The sequence below is a fragment of the Nansenia antarctica genome, assembly GCF_963989245.1.
Source record: "Nansenia antarctica genome assembly, chromosome: 8".
Taxonomy (NCBI): domain Eukaryota; kingdom Metazoa; phylum Chordata; class Actinopteri; order Argentiniformes; family Microstomatidae; genus Nansenia; species Nansenia antarctica.
Window position 1 is genome coordinate 28,069,782 of NC_137678.1, and position 18,186 is coordinate 28,087,967.

The 18,186-nt window shown below is 43.7% G+C and overlaps 2 protein-coding genes and 1 pseudogene across 3 annotated transcripts; 1 reads left to right on the forward strand and 2 right to left on the reverse strand.

Moving 5' to 3' along the window:
- Nucleotides 1-1,730: 1,730 nt before the first annotated feature.
- LOC308164088 (nipped-B-like protein B) lies at nt 1,731-13,729 on the reverse strand (annotated as a pseudogene). Its single transcript has 31 exons — nt 13,622-13,729; nt 13,301-13,472; nt 12,840-12,991; nt 12,421-12,654; nt 12,113-12,239; nt 11,943-12,025; nt 11,640-11,772; nt 11,329-11,475; nt 11,113-11,199; nt 10,763-10,947; nt 10,516-10,618; nt 10,316-10,414; nt 9,856-10,002; nt 9,169-9,303; nt 8,959-9,057; nt 8,780-8,833; nt 8,551-8,644; nt 8,249-8,385; nt 7,229-7,369; nt 6,997-7,087; nt 6,738-6,886; nt 6,518-6,608; nt 6,168-6,341; nt 5,773-5,963; nt 5,175-5,282; nt 4,850-5,077; nt 4,541-4,687; nt 3,706-4,043; nt 3,374-3,548; nt 3,128-3,202; nt 1,731-2,155 (listed from the first exon to the last, which is right to left on the reverse strand). The product of its transcript is annotated as a nipped-B-like protein B (transcript).
- A 1,037-nt stretch (nt 13,730-14,766) lies between these two features.
- Nucleotides 14,767-16,755, forward strand: stmp1 (short transmembrane mitochondrial protein 1). Its single transcript, XM_080537953.1, has 3 exons — nt 14,767-14,891; nt 15,579-15,632; nt 16,079-16,755. The coding sequence occupies exons 1-3, from the start codon at nt 14,877-14,879 to the stop codon at nt 16,148-16,150; spliced, it is 141 nt and encodes a 46-aa protein (XP_080394079.1). The 5' UTR covers nt 14,767-14,876; the 3' UTR covers nt 16,151-16,755.
- A 532-nt stretch (nt 16,756-17,287) lies between these two features.
- On the reverse strand, nt 17,288-17,599 carry smkr1 (small lysine rich protein 1; the record flags this gene model as incomplete). The annotated part of the gene is made up of 1 exon (XM_080538243.1): nt 17,288-17,599. One exon carries the CDS (start codon nt 17,597-17,599, stop codon nt 17,288-17,290), a length of 312 nt encoding a protein of 103 aa, XP_080394369.1.
- Nucleotides 17,600-18,186: the final 587 nt, after the last annotated feature.

Below are 18,186 nucleotides of genomic sequence, written 5' to 3' on the forward strand. Positions count from 1 at the left end.
TACGTACCTCGGTTTTTAAGTCATGGTTCGGTATGTTTCCGGTACAACGACTTAAAAAGAAACACAAAAAAAAGAAAATGTTTTGGTTTACAGAACAAACTATGGGTCTTTCTTTCTTAAATAAAAAACTCTGTCAATACTGCTGCAACCAGCTGCAATCTACTATTAAAAAGGTATAATTTACTGAAAAGTAAATCAAAATAAATATTCTCATTCACACTTTCAATAAAAAAAATCTATTAAGGTGCAGCATTTAGAAAATTAACTACTTGAACTGAATTCTGTTTTGCTATAGACAACGTTTATTAGTAAGATATCTGAGGGAACAACAGTTGAACCTATATGTGATTAGTTGACTTGACTAATGTGTGTGTGTGTGTTCAAGTGCAGTGGTCTGTTTTTTCCGCTTCATGGCTTTCAGCTCGACCTCAAAGTCACTGCCAGAGTCAGATATGTCCTCCATCTCCTCAAGACTGCACAGAATGGGAAGGAGTTTAGGAACAGATAGGTAAAAAAATAAATAAAATAAAAATGTTATATTTTATCCACTGTAGTGGTATCCACAGCAGCGAACTTCAATTTAACTGAACATAACAGACATTAGAAACGTTAGATAAGCACTGTGGAAATGAAAGTAAATAAGACTTAGTTAGCTATATGTTTAGACGCTTTGGTTAACTATCAAACCTCTAAGGTATATTCTCTACCTGAGCTTTTCATATGTTCACTTAAAACACTGTTATACCAGTTCAATTTTCGAGACACTGGAAGCAGGCAAGCAGCATACAGACAAATGAATGGCCAGTATTGCCTCTGTCACTAGATGATGAAGTGTTTAAAGTTCAGAACACTGTATTAATCAAATAGACTACTAAACCCCAGCCAAAGCAATCATTGAAAACATGGGGCCATATCATTATCAATGGGTCATACATTATAGTTCTAGGGAATCAAAATACTGTTGCCTTCTGGATGGACTCAATATCTCTTCTTAAGAAAAAAAGACAGACAACAAATAACAAGCTGACGATTGATACTACATACATAGTGGGTCTTACAATACCCATGAAAAAATAAAACAAAGTCAAATGCAAACAAGACCAGTAACAAAGAGAAGTAAAACAATTTATTGCAGTATTTGCTCCGCCAGAAGTGCTGGGGATCTCTTTTCTCGCTCTCGGGTGACCTAATACATCAAAATCTACATTTACAAAAAAACTCCCCCTGCATGTAGGCCACAGATACTGCATGCTTCGCTTTCAACAGAATAAATTATATCCAAGAGACTCCATTGTACAGCATGGGTAAACAATTAAAAGTGAATAAAACATAAAAGAAAAGGAAACGTTTAAAAGGAGCTTCCCTGGAAACTGAGCTAAGCTAAAGAAATCCATTCGGTGCTAGGTTAAACTCCAAGAACACTTTATTAAGAACATCAACAGACTCATTTCCAACATTCACTTTGTTTATTTATTTAAACAGAATTTTGTCAGAGATATAAACATTTTTGTTTTGTTTTTTTGTTAAACTATTATACAGTGGGAGTAAAAATCAAACAACCGAGTTGCTGCACAACAGCGAAGGAGCTCCCACACAATGTTTTCCAAACATTTCCTTCTTGTGTGTTTTTTCTGTTTAACTTAAACATGTCCTGCATCCAGATTAAAAGTACTTTCTCTGCCCCTCTCCCTCGCTCTCTTGTCCATACATGTCTTGTTTTGTGTGTAATATTTGTCTTTTCTGTATTGGTTTAGAAAACATTGGATCTTCATAGAGTTTGGCTGCAAAGGGTGCCTGTCTGAGAAGCTGTAGTTGATTAGCTGGAAGTCCCGTCCTTGGCTGCGTACAGTGACCGTAAAGTCTGCACTACTCTGTTCGTAAGCTTGTGTGCACTTGTCAAGGTGATTTTCTTGTAAATTATGTCCGACTCCTTGATAGTGTCTACCCAAGGCACCAGTTTGCGTCCGTCCCGTTTCTTGGCCTCTGCCCAAATGCCAGAGTAGGAGCCGGCCATCCAGTGCACACTGTAGCCCGTGCTGGTCTTCTGAATGACACGGGCGATCTGTGGCCGGTCTTTATACTTGGGGCCGGAGAGGGCGATGACGTACATTTTCATTCATGTGGCCTCGTCGCCACCCCTCCTTCGCCGTGATGACTGAAAACAGGAACAGTGGAGTGTTACAACTTACACAACAGTTCATAACTACAACCCATTACTAACAACCTGCACCCATAAGTAGAGAGATCACACAAGGTTCAGTATCTATCACAAGTGAAGGTCTTGAGAGACATCATCAGGGTATATACAGGAATCTTGAGGTTAATTTCAATACCTTTCTAAGACTTTTTAAAGACCTTGTCAATATTTTTCCAGACCTCACCGCCACTTCGAGCTGTAACCGTTTACATCAGTGAGACCTTTAACTTAACAGTTTTAGTTTGCAATAGACTAGACCACTATCATACAACAGAATTTCCGGTTCATCTTTGTTTTTTAATAAAACGAATAAATTCACAAACTTTTACTAAAAGTTTTTAGGACTCAAACTCTTTGGACAGAGTCTAATTCCGAAAAATACCAACAAAATTCAAGACCTACAGGTGTAAATGGAAAAGGCTATCTAAGTGGGTACAATCATTGCATGCACATACACTTGATAACCACAGCTGCAGATCAGTCAGCACACCCACCGAATCCTTCTTCTTCTTAGCTTTGTTTTCCTCTGGCTCCTCAGTGGAGGACTTCCTTTTGTTGGAATCAGGCTTCTCCACTACATTCTTCTGAGATTCAAGGAACGCTGAAATCAGCTCCGGACATTTAAGGTTTTTCTCAGGCTCCCATGTGTTCTCCGTACTGAAATATAAAAAAAATAAATGATCACCAAGCCAATAATTCACATTGAATTCTACAAACATAGCCCCATACCAGGGAAGCACTTCCAGGTTGTACTCACTCTGGAAATCCTTTCCATTTTAGAAGGAATTCAACCTTCCCATTGACGAGAACCCGTTGGTCCATCACCTTCTCTACAACAAACTCCTGAAGGAGGGACAAACTTGCTTAAGGACAATTACACTGTGAAGTCCCTGTCTAACAGCTATAACCCAGGTGCTTCAGATGGCTCACCCCGGGGGTTTTCTCGTCTCCGTCACTCTCGTCGTCCTCTTCATCAGGGTCCAAGTGCCCCATCTGTAACTTGAACTGAGAGAGACAAGAGTGTCAACCTGTGTGTCCAGACATTCCCTTTCTAGTTTACACTGCTTTTTTATTTACTTCTGAAAGAGACTCCATTACTGCCTTAGGAAGTCAGAATAAACAAAAAAAAATCACTTATAAGAAAGAGAAGAGGCCGTGGGGAGACAGAATGCTTACATCTAGGTACTGCTTGACGATTCTCTTCTTGATGTCATAGGTGAGGTCTACGTTGGCCAGGTCACTGTTCAGAAAATCTAGTGTCTGGCGCAGGGTGAAGTGCGCGGTACCCTTTCTGTTCACCGCCTTGTCGTACACCTTGGCTGATTCAGTCGGTGAGTACTTCAGGATTTTACTACAATCATAGAGGATGCTTTAGTGAACAGTATTACACATAACACAGACTACTGCAACAGGATAATAAAATAAGTAGCTTTGAGAAGATCTGTATGCGACACAAAATATAATCTTCCAGTTTTTTGTTTGTTGTGCTCCTACTAGCTGGGGCCTACCTGTCCGAGAAGCCGTAGAAGTTCTTCAGGTGCTGCTTCAGCACCAGCAGCAGCAGGATACCCTGCGAGGCGTTGGCAAAGTCCAGCAGAGACACAGAGTTATCAGGCAACCGCTGCATCACCTTATCCACATCCTCCAGGTCCAGGTCAGAGTCCGAGTCCGACTCCACTGGTGCCTGTTTGGACTTCTTGGGTCTGCGGACCACCTCCTCGTCGTCACTGCTGTTAGACCCGCCGCTCCGCCGCTCGTTCTCTTCTTCCTCCTCATCTTCCTCCTCGGAACAATACTTCCTGTCTCGTACCTTCTTCTCCTTCCGTTTGGGCTCTTTGAGGAGAGACTGCAGAGAGAGCAGAAGGGAGTCAGTCACAACAAAGCCTCTTTGAGGAGAGACTGCAGAGAGCAGGAGGGAGTCAGTCACAACAAGGCAAAGCCTACTTTGTGGGGCGGCAGTAGCCTAGAGGTTAGAGAGGCCTGCTAGCAATCGGAAGGTCGCTGGTTCGATTCCAGCCTCAGGAGGGAGCTGCATGTGAGCTGGTGACTGGAGGGTTGCTGACATCATATCTAAGGTGCCTACCACTGCCGTTGTGCCCTTGAACAAGGCAATTAATCCCTAATTGCTCCAGGGGCGTTGACTACGGCTGACCCTGTGCCTAGAGCAAAAAATAAATTTCGTTGTACTGTGCAGTGACAAAAAGGTTGAATCTAATCTAATGTAGGGATTCTAAAATCAGATAGGAACACGACCGGAGCCACGAACAGCTCAACTGTTTTCATAAGCATGTCGTGTGTGCTTCATCTTTAAACTACAATGGCAGGTTGCTGTGTGTTTCTCACCTCTTTGAAGGACTGTAGTAGATTGCTGCCAGACACGGACACTGTGATGTCGATGTGGTGCATGATGAAGAGGGGCTCGTCCTGGCTCACGAAGGGAAAACAGGCCAGCTTGTCCGCAACGTAGAGGAGCATGTTCACATCAGTCTTCTGCAAGGGGAAACGTCATGACTACTTCATCAAACTCTTTAGCTTGTCCACACTATACAAATGATATGTCTAAGTGAGCAACATGGTAAAACATATATGAATTTTTTTTTTAAAGAAAAAGAAAAAAAGTGATTTCCTCTCTGTGGGGAAGAAGGAACTCACAGAACTGTCGTCGAACAGGTTGAGCAGTGAGATGAGGAAGTCTCGTCTGTGCTGCCGGTTCGTTCTGACCATAGTGAAGACGTGGGAGCAGAGTGCTGAGTGGCGTGACGTGAGTGACGTGGGAGCAGAGTGCTCGTCCTGCCAGTAACCGCGGATCACCGTACCCTGAGCTGCCCAGATGGCCTGCTGCACCTGGTAGGACATCTTCATCCCCGCCACGGCCTTCATCTGTACAAAAACAAATCGTCATGTATTGATTACATGACACACACACACACACACACACACACACACAAAGCCTATAGGCCAACCTCTAAACACTCACATGGATGAAGCCTGTATACTTCTTATCAATCTCCACCAGCTGCTGGTCAGCCTTGTTCCTCATGAAGGGGTCTGGGTCTGTTCCCATGGCAATCAAGTACGGCACACACTGAGAAGGAAAAAAAGCACACAGGTTCCAAAACTGTCTTTGTAGAAATTGATTTTTTTTTACATTGCCAGGCATCATATACTGTATGTCTTTCCTAAGCATCAGACAGGTGCTAGTCTTGTGTGAGTGTATCTAACGGCGAAAAGACACCGCAAGCGTCAATCTCAGCAGAGTGCGTGGCGGAACTGCTGCGGCTCTCACTGTTGCGGCTTCCACACTGGCTGCTGCGTGTCTTCTGTGGTTCTAACTGTGGAGCTGCTACTGCCAGCCCAATCTTTCTACTTTGAGTTTTGCCTGCAACACACTCTGCACGCGGACAAAATAGGCAAGAGTCCTTATCTCTAGATGGTGTGCCACGGTAGCCAGCGTGACACGCTTGGGAGCGCGCTGTATGGCTGCTCGAACCCGTTAACATGGGCGCCGAAATTAAACACACTTGCTGCTGAGGACGCCGCTTGCGGTGCGTTTTCGCCGTACGGTGAGAGCGTACCTGCACAGGATGGATGAGGCCCTGATTGAGCGTGAGGGCGATGACATTGAGGGCGCAGTGGCGTACGGTGGACTGTGTGTGGAAGAAGGCCTCCAGCACCTGCTTCAGGTACAGCTGCATGATGGAGCTGCTCATGCCTGACATGATGTCGCCCATCTCCTTCAGGTCCTCCTGCTTAGACTGCTTCTTCCCTGAGGATGCAAACACAAGGACCAATTAGATGACACCCAGTGTTTCCCATTAATTACCTAGACTGTGGCCCGCACTAACACCATTAGAGGCATGATCCAAAGGCCCCAATATATATATTTTTAGTGACGTGACGAGTTGCTCCTCCGACTGTGAGGATGTGAATACATGGACACAGAGGTGAGAGGGGCTTGTGTGGGACGCACATTGTCGGTCGGCCTCCAGCATGCGAGTGTCCTCCTCCTGGAGGTACGTCTGCAGGTTCTTCAGCACCTGGATCTTCAGGGCTTCAGAGCACTTGCTGTCTGACAGGATGCTGTTGTACAAACACTTCACATCGTGCATAAACATCAGGTCTGGGTACTGGATGAACAGGAAGCCTGGAGAAAGAGAAAGAAACGAGGAGGACAGAGAGGGGAGGTATATTAACACAAGTGCCATGGGCCAGAGTGAAAAGGAGTCGTTGATGGTGAATGACAGATGTGACTCCATCACAATGTGAATCGCATAGGAAGGTCTTCATAAGCAGAATAACATGATCGGAAGTGAGTTTTACCTAGACCAATGATGGCCGTGGTCTGAACCTCCTCATCTTTATTCTTGGTGAAGTAAAGCAGAAGCTCCATCACTATGTCTTTGATGACAACCTGTAGGATACAAGAGGAGAGAAAACATCAGCTATTGAAAATAAATAAATGTAAACTTTTTGGGGGTTTTTAATTTAAAAATATTTATTTTACTTTATTATTAATATTTTTTTGGACTCCTATCCCTACCTCGGAGAAGGGGCCTTTTATTTCCTCCAGGTCAAAGTCAAAGTGGCGACAGAGCGCCCCGAGAGTGAATAGTAAGCGTATAACCGTTCGTTTATTAGAAATCAGATTAGTGTTGTTTGGGTCCTCCTCCTTTACCATGGAGAGAGCACCTGCAGACACACAAGGGCAATGAGAGACCAAGAGATGCTGGATTTTAGTTTCCATTGGGTGTTAAATCAAGTGTTGCAGCTATGCTTGTGTTAATCCAAGTTATTCTCACCACAGTATTGATTGAAATACACCCAGACTAAGTTATAGTTTCGAGTGACACTGTTCACAGCTCCCAGACAGCTCACACAGGGCTGCACAACCTGAAAAACAGATCAAGTGAAATTATTATTATTATTATTATTATTATTATATAATACTTCTTAACCTTTTATTTGTTACTTCACTGTTATTTTCACAGCGTTCCTGGCAACAAGCAGTATATTTTATTTGAGACTGACCACCGTCATGTCGCCTTCGACGATGAGCTTCATCAGGTCTTTCTCTATTTTGGTGAGGAAATCCTCACTGGGATGCTCCATCAGAGGCACCACTAGCTCCAGGATCTTCGCCACGTTACAGATCACCATGAATTCACTCTGGGTCTGTGAGAACACATTACAAACACAGACAATGTCAATACACAGGCATAGAAATGCATGCCGTCCACCAGACTACAAACAACACTACAAACAAGGGGTTAAACTCGTTTGCAAACTATGCAGTAAAAATGTGGAACGCCCTTCCTATAATCTTAAAGGAGTGCAAAACACTGCCCACCTTCAAAACCACTCTCAAAAAACATTTACAGGAGGCTGCAATCCGTAACTGGACCCTCTAAATCAAAAATCAGATTAAAAGACCCGAACTACCCACTGTACATACTTTATGTTTTGTCCCCCGCCCCCACCTGTGGTGTATGTCCCCACCTGTCCTACCCGCTGTACATACCTGATGTTTTGTTGTATTGTATATCTAGTATTGTTCTTCCCATGATGGATGTATTTTTTATCCTGTAGATAGTAATAGTTATTTGTCTGTATTATCGTGTAGATAGTACTAGTTGTTTTTTTTTCCCCCTGTCTGTCTTACATGTAACGATGAATTGAAAATCAAGGACCCCAATTGAAATAAGCCAGTGGCTTTCTTGGGTTTTTATCCTTTTAGTTGACCTTGTATGTAATATGTACTTTCATGTACCTACTTCTGCAAATCTTCTAATAAAGTTTTCAATCAATCAATCAGACAGGCTGAAAGCTAAGCTGTTGGACATTATGTTGGAAAAGGTGTGCTTTCAATGACCAACCACTAGATGGCCCTAGAGCTCCATATAACAAAGTTGATACTTTTTGGCACTTCTTTGCACATCACATCACTCTATTATTCACTCTAGTATTTTATGATACACATAACCATACATTCAGTGAAATTAACCATTTCAACATTTTACAAATTGAAATTAACATGTTCATCATTGTTCTTACGTTGTATTTGGTGGTCAGGTAGGGCTGCATGGTCATGGCATGCTTGACCATCAGCTGGGCTCTGATCTTGCTGAACAGGAAGAGTGTGGTGATGCATGACACCAGACGATCGGAGTTCACCCCCTTATTCTCACAGTCTGAAACAGAAACACAACTCTCTACCTTAATCTCAGTCCACAACGGAAAGAGTGCACCTTGTTACGATACAAATCAACAGTAAACTGAGCTGCCAATATAAATGGTGAACTGCAAAACAAAAGCATAGGTTTAATATCAAAGGCAGCCGTGAGTGAGAGTCATACCAGCAAGAGACTCCTCGTATTTGAGGATGTGTTCCACTAGACTGTCCACCAGCTGAACGCAGGCCTTCCTGGCTGGTTTGTCTGTCTTGAGCAGCTACATAGAGAGGATAGAATGAAGGTGAGTGGAGGGAGGCCCACTACATGAAAAGCTTAACATTTAAAACGTAAGGCTCACTTTTCCCATGGACGCCACAGGCTTTATACGTTCAAAGACACATGAACTACTCACATTTTGAAGCAGCTGCTCAAACCAGTCATGGCCTGTGTCTTTGCATGCAGACACCTGAGGAAAAAATAATCACAGATCAAGAGATGGAGAAAAAAAAAAGACTTCAAATAGCCAGACAGATGTACATGAATAGTCATTTGGACAGTTAATTCTTTCACTTGTTAACCCCTGGTACTCACCACGTCAGTGATGTTGAGGATCTTCCGGGTCATGGCCCCTTTATCGTTGTTGGGTGTCGGGGTGAACCAGAGTTTCTGGAAAGTCTCGTTCACCAGTTTCTGCAAGAGGGGCGCATGAATGAATACATTTGGGCATGAATACAGGTAACATGTTTCAGTCCTAATAGGTATCCGTTGATTCACACACAACTATTATACACATGTACACACCTTGATCCCCTCCTCATCATTGACCGTGCGGATCATCTTCACACACATCTCAGTGACCTTGTTGAAGGTGGGCTGCTCCAGGCAGATGTCTCTCAGGATCTTGATCACCCTCTTCCTCACACTGATACCCGGGTCCTGTGGAGAGAGAGGACACATGGCCACTTCAGTCACACCGCATCACTACTCGTTATGAATCACTGCATTTTTATGTTTTTATTATTGTGCAGCCAAAATAAATGTTTCACCATGTATGAAATATGATGATGTGTCAGGTCATAAACAAAGCCAGTCAATCACCTGACTTGAGATCAAATAACAATCTGAGTCACTTCTGCAGGGCAGATCAAAACTCTTGTTTACATTTGAAAAGCCTACACTACTCCTGTAGATCCCTAGGTGGCAGTGTGGCTACACATGAGGATTGAACTTTTACACTTGGAATGAACTCTCAGCTAGGGGTGGCCAATGTCGTGGGCACAGTTCCATTTCTCACAGCTCCCTGTTAGTTGATGGATGTTCATTTTCATAAAGTCCATAGAAAGGCCTATGAAAACTATTACACCCCCCCCCCCGCCAATAAGTTACGTACTCTGAACTGTACTTAGCTTCTGTGACTGGTTGAGTATAATATGTGTTAGATATGTGTCAGCTTGTTCAGGTGTGTGTTGTTATGTGTGATGATGTTACCAGTATCCTCTCTATGAGCATGTCATAGTACTGCTCCGTGAGCTGGGGTCTGCTCAGCACAAAGCGGCCTAGCAGCTCCACCGCAGCCTCCCGCACGCTGGTGGAGTTGTCCATCAGACTACCGTGAACCCCGCGCTGCATGTCCAACTGAGGAGAGAGGGGAGACGAGGTGTGAGGAGACACATCCACACGCAAACACAGTCTATTTACAACTCAGAGGGTAGGCGTGCTGAGTGTGAAGAAAAGAAACACGAGTTAACACCTCAAAATGATAACATTGGCATATAGACTGTGAACACGCACGCACGCACACACACATCTCAAATTCGATCGAAGGAAGACTAGTACAATTCTATGCATGGATGCATACAAGCATGTCTGTATACAAGCATGTCTGTGGATCAGTCCCGCGGTTCGAGGAGCTTGCCGTTAAGTGTTGGGAAGAGCAGACAAGACTCACCCTGGACAGAATACTAGGGTCTACAGCCACCACCTCAGACAGACACTTCATGGCTTTAGTTCTGACAGCGATGGCACTCTCCTCCAACATTCTCAGGATCTGTGGGAGGAGAGAGGGAACAGAGCCCCGGTTTTATATTCCTTCACCGCCCACTTGGGAACAAAGTCATCCCTCACTCCTCATCGTGATATTGGTCTTACCTGTGTTAAATAAACACTGAAGCTCTGCGAAAACGGCCTCATAGAGGCCAAATATCTGACAATGAGGCAGGAGTCTTTGTAGTCCACAGTGTCAGAGTTCTTCCTGGGGGGGAAGAGAAACCGAGGATGTGTCAACTCATCTTCATAAAAAGAACTTGTCGTTGCCAACAAGTGGAGGACACACTTTACATCACGTATGACAGCAGAGTGCTGCAAACATAATGGGCCGGTGAGGATTAATGCCTACCTCACGGTCTTGATAATGTTGCGGAGGTACTTTTTACGCGATTCCGCTCTCTGCATAATCTCTCCAGCGCTTTCGATGTCCTTGGCGTGGTGCTGGCCTTCAGACGAATCCTCGTCCCTCTGATTCTGAGACTTAGCTTTCTCCGTCTCGGTCGTCCACTGTGCAATGTAGAACTTCCTGGAAAACTGTGAGGCAACAACCGAAATAAATGGTTACAATTCACCAATTGAATAATCTACTAAGCTTAGAAAACGTGCAGGGACCTAGTCTCTTACAATGGACCCAATGCTATGGGACATGCTAGAAGCTTTCTTCAGATGAGCATAGGCATATGTAGTGAAAACACTCACGACTAGAGATGGGTCTGTCTTTGCGTTGTCATCCAGGTAGTCCAACAGGATTTTCTGCAGCTGCTGGGCCTCATCATTGCCTGTGGCCTAGGTTGAGAACGGTAAAGCAAAATCATTGTGTGAGCAGTGCAGTAATATGCTATAGAAAGTGCACACATTTAGAATGAGACATAACTTTGAGGATGTGGCTAAGCGTAGATGGTTCAGATGGTCTACCTCTTTGAGGATGCGGTCGATGGAGCATCTAGCATCCATCTTGCTGTGGACAGCATCTTTGCGTAGATGGGCAGCGACAGTGCCAAGGTAGTCCAGCGATGCCACCCTCAGGGCCATCTCTGTCTGCTTGTTACTGAACTGGTGCACGTGGGGCAGATGATGGAGAGAAGACAGTCAGTGGCTGTATAATGACCCCCCCCACCCCCCACTCGCAATAACAACAGGAACTCAACTCAACAAATTCTGCAATGCTTTTATCAATAGCTCTACTGCTGCTCGGTGATTGAACTGATGAATAGATGGAGACTCACAAGTAGATGGCCCAGTAGACTGAGTAGCAGTTCAGCTGCTGGCCACTCCGGCTTGTTCACTGTAGACAGCAGATCCTGGACAAAGTTCTCAAATAGTGGCCGGTAATCCTCCTCCCCCTGCTTACTACCACACCTGAGAGAGGGGCAGAGGAACACAGCGGTTTGGTAAAAGACCTCGAGCACAAAGGGATCTTGCACCATGATATTCCTGAACATTGCGAACATTCTAGGACACATTGGAGCCCTGAAAATCATGTATGATAACAACTGACTCAATCAGAGATTTTTTTTAGACGATCTTACTTCTTGAAGAAGACAGAGAGGAAGTTCCACGCCGCTGTCCTTGCCGTTTCATAACAGTTTGTGATCAGGAGGTCTTGATCCACCTAGGAAAAGAGTGATCGCTTGTCAACGTCTTGGAAATCATCACCTCTGGCCAAGATTTCTATAAAAACACTCCTAGCTTTCCTCACCTTCTTGTCATACTCATCATGGTCCCTGTCAGAGGGGAGGTGCACCACACACTGGATGAGCTGAAGCACCAGAGCAGTGACCATCTGGATGAACATGGGATTTCCATCCTTATCACTGCTATTCAGCCTGGAAGAACACAACAAGCACCACTTCAACATACTGAAGAAGATGAGTCAATGCACTCAAAGTCAGAACAACTTCATTAATCAACACAGTAGAGTTGTTCAGAAATACGTTATGGATGGACACAGGGGGCCTGTCTGTGTGGTGTTACCACGTGCATGGCGCTTCCTGGAAGTGTAGTTACCTGAAGTTCCTGAGGCTGCGTTTGCTGGTGGGGAGTCTGGGCAGAGAGGTGAAGATCTCCTCCAGGATGAGCGGCCTGTGCTCCTCATAGCGAGAGAACACCTGAGGAAAAAAGGCACCACACCAGACACAAACAGAAGAAAAAAAGCGAGGATTTACAGGAGAGAAAATAGATGACGGCCAGAAGCTCACTGACACCCTGCACAAAGAATGGAGTGATGCCCATGGAGGATACCTGCATGAATGAAGGAATGAATGAATGAATGGTCTTTAGATGGCGTCAGATGGCGAGAGAGGGAGAGAGAGAGTGAGGGAGAGAGAGAGAGATAAGTCAGTTAGTTAGTGAACAGGGAACAGGCCAGAGGTCCGATGTCATGAGGAGTTGTAACCCCAGGAATAGCTGTAGGGACATTCTCTTACCTGCCGGATGGTGGTGTCAGTCAGCAGCTGGATCTCCAATAGCTCCGAGATGTTGGTCACAATGCCACACACCTTGTTGTACAGCATGACTATAACCTTCTGCTTGTGTGTAGAGCGTTTAGCTCTCTTGGCCTTCGGGCTCAGCAAGCCACCTGGGTGAGAAAGGGAGATGAATAGAGAGGAGAAGAGGAGAAACTATGAAATAAACAGATGCCTAGAGCTAGAGATCTGTAACCCTTTCCTCAGTCCACTACGCCAGGAGTTTACAGAATATTGGTCGCGAGTTCTGAGTGGACGACACTGTGCTCTTACCACAACATTATCAATATTTTGTTGAGCACTCACTAATTGAGCATCATGAGTGTGACTATAGTCCAACAACATCCCTCTGTGGCCAGCTCTTGCCACATATGAAAGGGATTTGTTCCAACTGCTTTAAGATAAGACGGTGGGGTGCTGACCTCCATGTGGGTCCACTCTGTAGTGAGGGTAGAGGGTGTTCTGCAGGTGAAAGTTGGTGTACTGCAGCACTCTCTCGATCACGTCCTCGTACACGTCCTTGGGCATGCGTGCCGACGTCATGATGTTGAGTGCTGTCAGACAGGCGTCAGCAGACGCCTCTGCATCGTTGTCCTAGAGAGAGGAGAAGACGTTCAAGACAAGTGGTAACCCCACTCACTGCAGAACATCATTCTGCCTGGGCATGTTTACCTACAACTGTCAATGATTGAACAGACTCCCAATAAACATCCTGTCTCAACTTGGCCACCAGGAGAACTCACATGATTCATCAGCGTGGAGAGCCTTGAACCATCCTGAGTGTTCTTCTCCAGGATGTTCAATGCCTTCTCCAACTTATCCGATGGAAGCTGTGGAAGAGGGATGACCATTAGTGTTTATGATACCTAACCCATTTTAAACTTTTTACATTTAGCAGACGTTTATCCAAATCTACTTACAACAAATACATTTGTCTAAGTAATGAATACATTTGGGCATTTTAACCTACATTTACCTCAGCTTACACCCTACTAACCTACATTTACCTCAGCTTACACCCCTACTAAACTACATTATATATTATATATTATATCAATACAGGTAACATGTTTCAGTCCTAAAAGGTATGCTCCAGATTGTGTCTCACTGCCAGTTTACATTAGAGATGCAACCTCAGCACATTATGTTCAAGTCAAGACTAAAAACCCATCTTTTTAATATTGCCTTTAAATGACTAAATAATTAAATTAAGATTATATAATGATTAAAGCACTTTGAGCTGCAACGTTTGCAGGAAAAGCGCTATAATACAAGAAACAAGATGATTATTATTCTTATTACGGTTAGTTTTAGCTAGCTAATGCTAATGCTAATGTTACCTCCTCAAACGGTGCAGAGGTGAGTCCAGCAGTCTCCCAAGCCGTGCTTCCACCTGCAGCGGACACGGTGCAACGTTTTTTTGGTGCCATTCCCCCTAAGCTAACCGCTGTGCAACGTCTTTTTGGTGCCATTCCCCCTAAGCTAACCGCTGTCGGGACGTTACATTAAACCATACATTTAAAAATATATAAAAACAGTTCAACGAAACTTTAGTTTTAAGCGGTTTAGTTGGCTGGCGGTCTGTTCACGCACTGCCGTTGTCCTTAGCAACAGTGAAGCGGGTCGAGTGGGAGGGAACGCACGAGACATTGGCTGTGCTCGTGAATTCGCTCTGAGAGCGCCGGAGCGCACACTGGGTTCAACGTCATGAAGGGACCAAGTGATTGTGTGTGTCAGGGGCGGGGCTAAGGGGTGGCTACTTGGGCTCAAGCCCCGGATGTTTTCTGAAAAGCCCCGAATTCGAGATGTCATAAAGGGACCATGTCATTTGATTGGACGAGCGGCATTCCACGAGTGCTGATCAGATCTCCGTAGCGTATTTACGAACGCAACCTTGATGACATTCGTGGCTAACTGGCCGACAGCAGCTCGACACGGAAGACAAAGCAGCTAGCTTAGCCACATTTAAACAACATATCTGACTTTGACACGACCAACATGCTTCAGTTCCTGGTGAGTAACTCGCTGTGCGATGACAGTGGTTGACATTCTCTACTTTACCTCTCTACATGTGTCGCGGGTTGTTTGTCAGTAGTTAGTTAGCTAGCTAGCCGGCTAGTCTGTCAGTAGTTAGCTAGCTAGCCGGCTAGTCTGTCAGTAGTTAGTTAGCTAGCTAGCCGGCTAGTCGGCGAGCTACTCGCTGTCATGTAATGTAAACTAGGTTTATTCCTCCTATTATCAGAAGGATGAAGAGGACACGGTTGACACGACACTTGGGAAGTTTGTACTGAGTTGTAAGCTCATGAGGAAACCTTCCCTAATAGGCTCAGTTTGAGGAGAATGAAGTGAATGTTCCGTGTCTGCGTCTCTGCCCTCTCTCTCTGTGGGCTGGCTAGCTAGGTTAGCTACTCTTCTCTAAACATACAACACAACATGCTACTCTTCTCTAAACATACAACACAACATGCTACTCTTCTCTAAACATACAACACAACATGCTACTCTTCTCTAAACATACAACACAACATGCTACTCTTCTCTAAACATACAACACAACATGCTGCTCTTCTCTAAACATACAACACAACATGCTACACTCTTCCCAACAACAACAATAGGCAACTGTAGATGTCATTTAGTCTATAATAATAATAATAATAATAATAATGATGATGATGATGATGTTTTCTTGTATTGCAGGCAGGCTTCACCTTGGGGAATGTTGTGGGGATGTACCTCGCCCAAAACTATGATGTACGGCAAAGGGAAACTTACCCATACTTAACCAACTCATTCTGACATCCCTGTCACCGCTCTTCAAAGATCACTTCTTTATTGTGTCATGTCTTATTTTTATTTATTTTTTGAGGTCCCTTTAAAGTTTCTGGTTTGATGTCATTGAAATGTTATTTTTCTGATCAACTCAACCATCACGTGAGCTTAGAATGATACGGTTCTATCTCCGTTTAGGGCAGTTCAGAGATATTGAGCGTCAAAGTTTTTACATCCCATTATGTTCTGTGAGATAGAACCTTTGTATTTTATGAATGACTAACTCAAAAATGTCAACATTTTAAAAAATAACACCACACAGGCATTAATAAACACCTAATGGATCAGATTATGTAAAAAAAACTCAATTTTGACCAAAAATGGAGATAGAACCTTAATAATAATTCTAACGTGACAATCTGTCCAAGGTCCCAAACATTTCAAAGAAGATAGAGGCCTTCAAGAAGGATGTGGAGGCTAAGAAGAAGCCCCCAGAGTGAGCAGAGAGAGGGACCACCTCCAGGGAACAGGCACAGCGGTGGGACGTCTTGGGAGACATTGGAATACGAAGCTGCACACCCCAGAGGATATTTATTTTTTATAGATGCCATTAAATATTTGGAAAAATAAACAAGACCATTGTGTGTATATCGGCAAAGTCATACAAACATTCTCTAATCAGGGTTTTTTATAGTGCCTGGACCAGTGTTCTTTCTTTATTTATTTTTTAAGTTTGTATTTCTGAAGTTACTTTCTAAGTACCTTGTGCAAAATTACCTGTTATTATATAACTGGGTTTTAAGAAATCGTTAAGCTTATGCAGGTTCTCTATACTCCAGAAATGTAGGCCTCTGTTGGCATAAAGGCAGGCCTGTCAGTTATGGGGCTCTGTTTGTATAATAATCTAAACCTTGCTTGCATTTTAGATAAGTTCTATAATATTTGTCAGGACTGAGATTGCATTAATTGAGTGGCATGGGAATTTGTGCCTATCACTTGTGATAGACACAGACACTTGTTATTTGAGCTAAAAGCTGTTCCCTTTAACATTGAATTTCTGGCTTTTCTGTGCCACACCAGTATTAATAAAGTAGCTGAATTCGGATCATTGTGTGTCTGTGTCATAAAGTTCAAAGTACATCCTTACTTTCTTCCTCAAACAAATCACTGATTCAATGGGATTGGTCAAAGCATGCTTTCCACTGCATTGCTTTCCTCAATCAATATGTCAGATAGGTAATTTCTTCATGGAAAGAGGGATTGTTTTTAAGAGTATTTAATCAGGGCCTAGATCTTAGACACTCGATAGCTTGGTAATAATTGGACATGTATGTGCCGGGTGGAATGTAAATGGCAATAGAGATCACTGTTGTTATGTCATAGCATAATGATAAGATACATCTGAGACAGATAGTAATGATTCCCCCCCGCCCCCCATAAATATCCACCATTTGTGTAGGTACTTTGTTGTAAAAGGTTCTACCTGTCTCAGCCACTGGTCTCAGTTCAGTAACAAGAGTTAACCACCAGGTGGCGGTAACGTTCTGTCAATTTGAGTATAGCGCTCTGGTACAGTATGACATGTTTGAATGTGATTTGGCACAGTCAGAGATACTTAGGCCGTTTACGGTCGGTAGCTATTTCTGTTTTTTTGGTTTCTTGCCCTTCTTCCCTCTCTTCTTCTTGTTGTTGTTCTTCTTCTTCTCTTCAGGCCACCCGAAGCCCCTGAACCCCAGACAATCAACTGCATTGTGGGATATGTAGTACACATTCTCCATGGCTGCTGGGCTGAGGATGTCCACTTCTTTCTTGGTTGATTTGGCACTTGATGATCTTTTTTTGGAAGACCTTCTTTCCCCCTTCTTGGCAGGCCTAGCACTGTGGGACCGTGACTTTCTTGATTCTGTGGCCTGTGGATAAATAATGTTTAGATAGTTGGCAAACAGCATCTACACACATTAATTCATCCAATCACTAACTACATCGTCTCCAGTAATACATAATGTACTGTACCATTTTGTGAACATCCCTTTTTGTGATTAGCTAGATCATCATTCATTCTCTGTAAAACGACACGACAACAAAGAAGCACGTTGGATATTGTGGCTACTAAATCCCACAAACTGCTGTATGATTTAACATCATCACAAAAATGTCTTAAATAGATTCATGAGTTGATTACAATCACAGACAACGTTCTGAATGTATTATAATTATTCATCTTACCATCTCCCTGCCCTTGCATAAGTCTGACTGGGGGACGAGGAAAACATGCCATTTGTTTGTATCCGGTTGTCGTAGAGACGGACAGGGCTTGTTTTCACTGCCTGAGCCGGCACTCTGCCACAAGGTTGTCAAATCTCTTCTCTGTGCACAATTATAAGGTTCTATCTCCGTTTCGGGTAGTTCAGAGATATTGAGCGTCAACGTTTTAACATTCCATTATGTTTTGTGAGATGGAACCTTTGTGTTTTATTAATTACTAACTAAACAATGTCAACATTTTAAAAATAACACCACACAGGCATTAATAAAC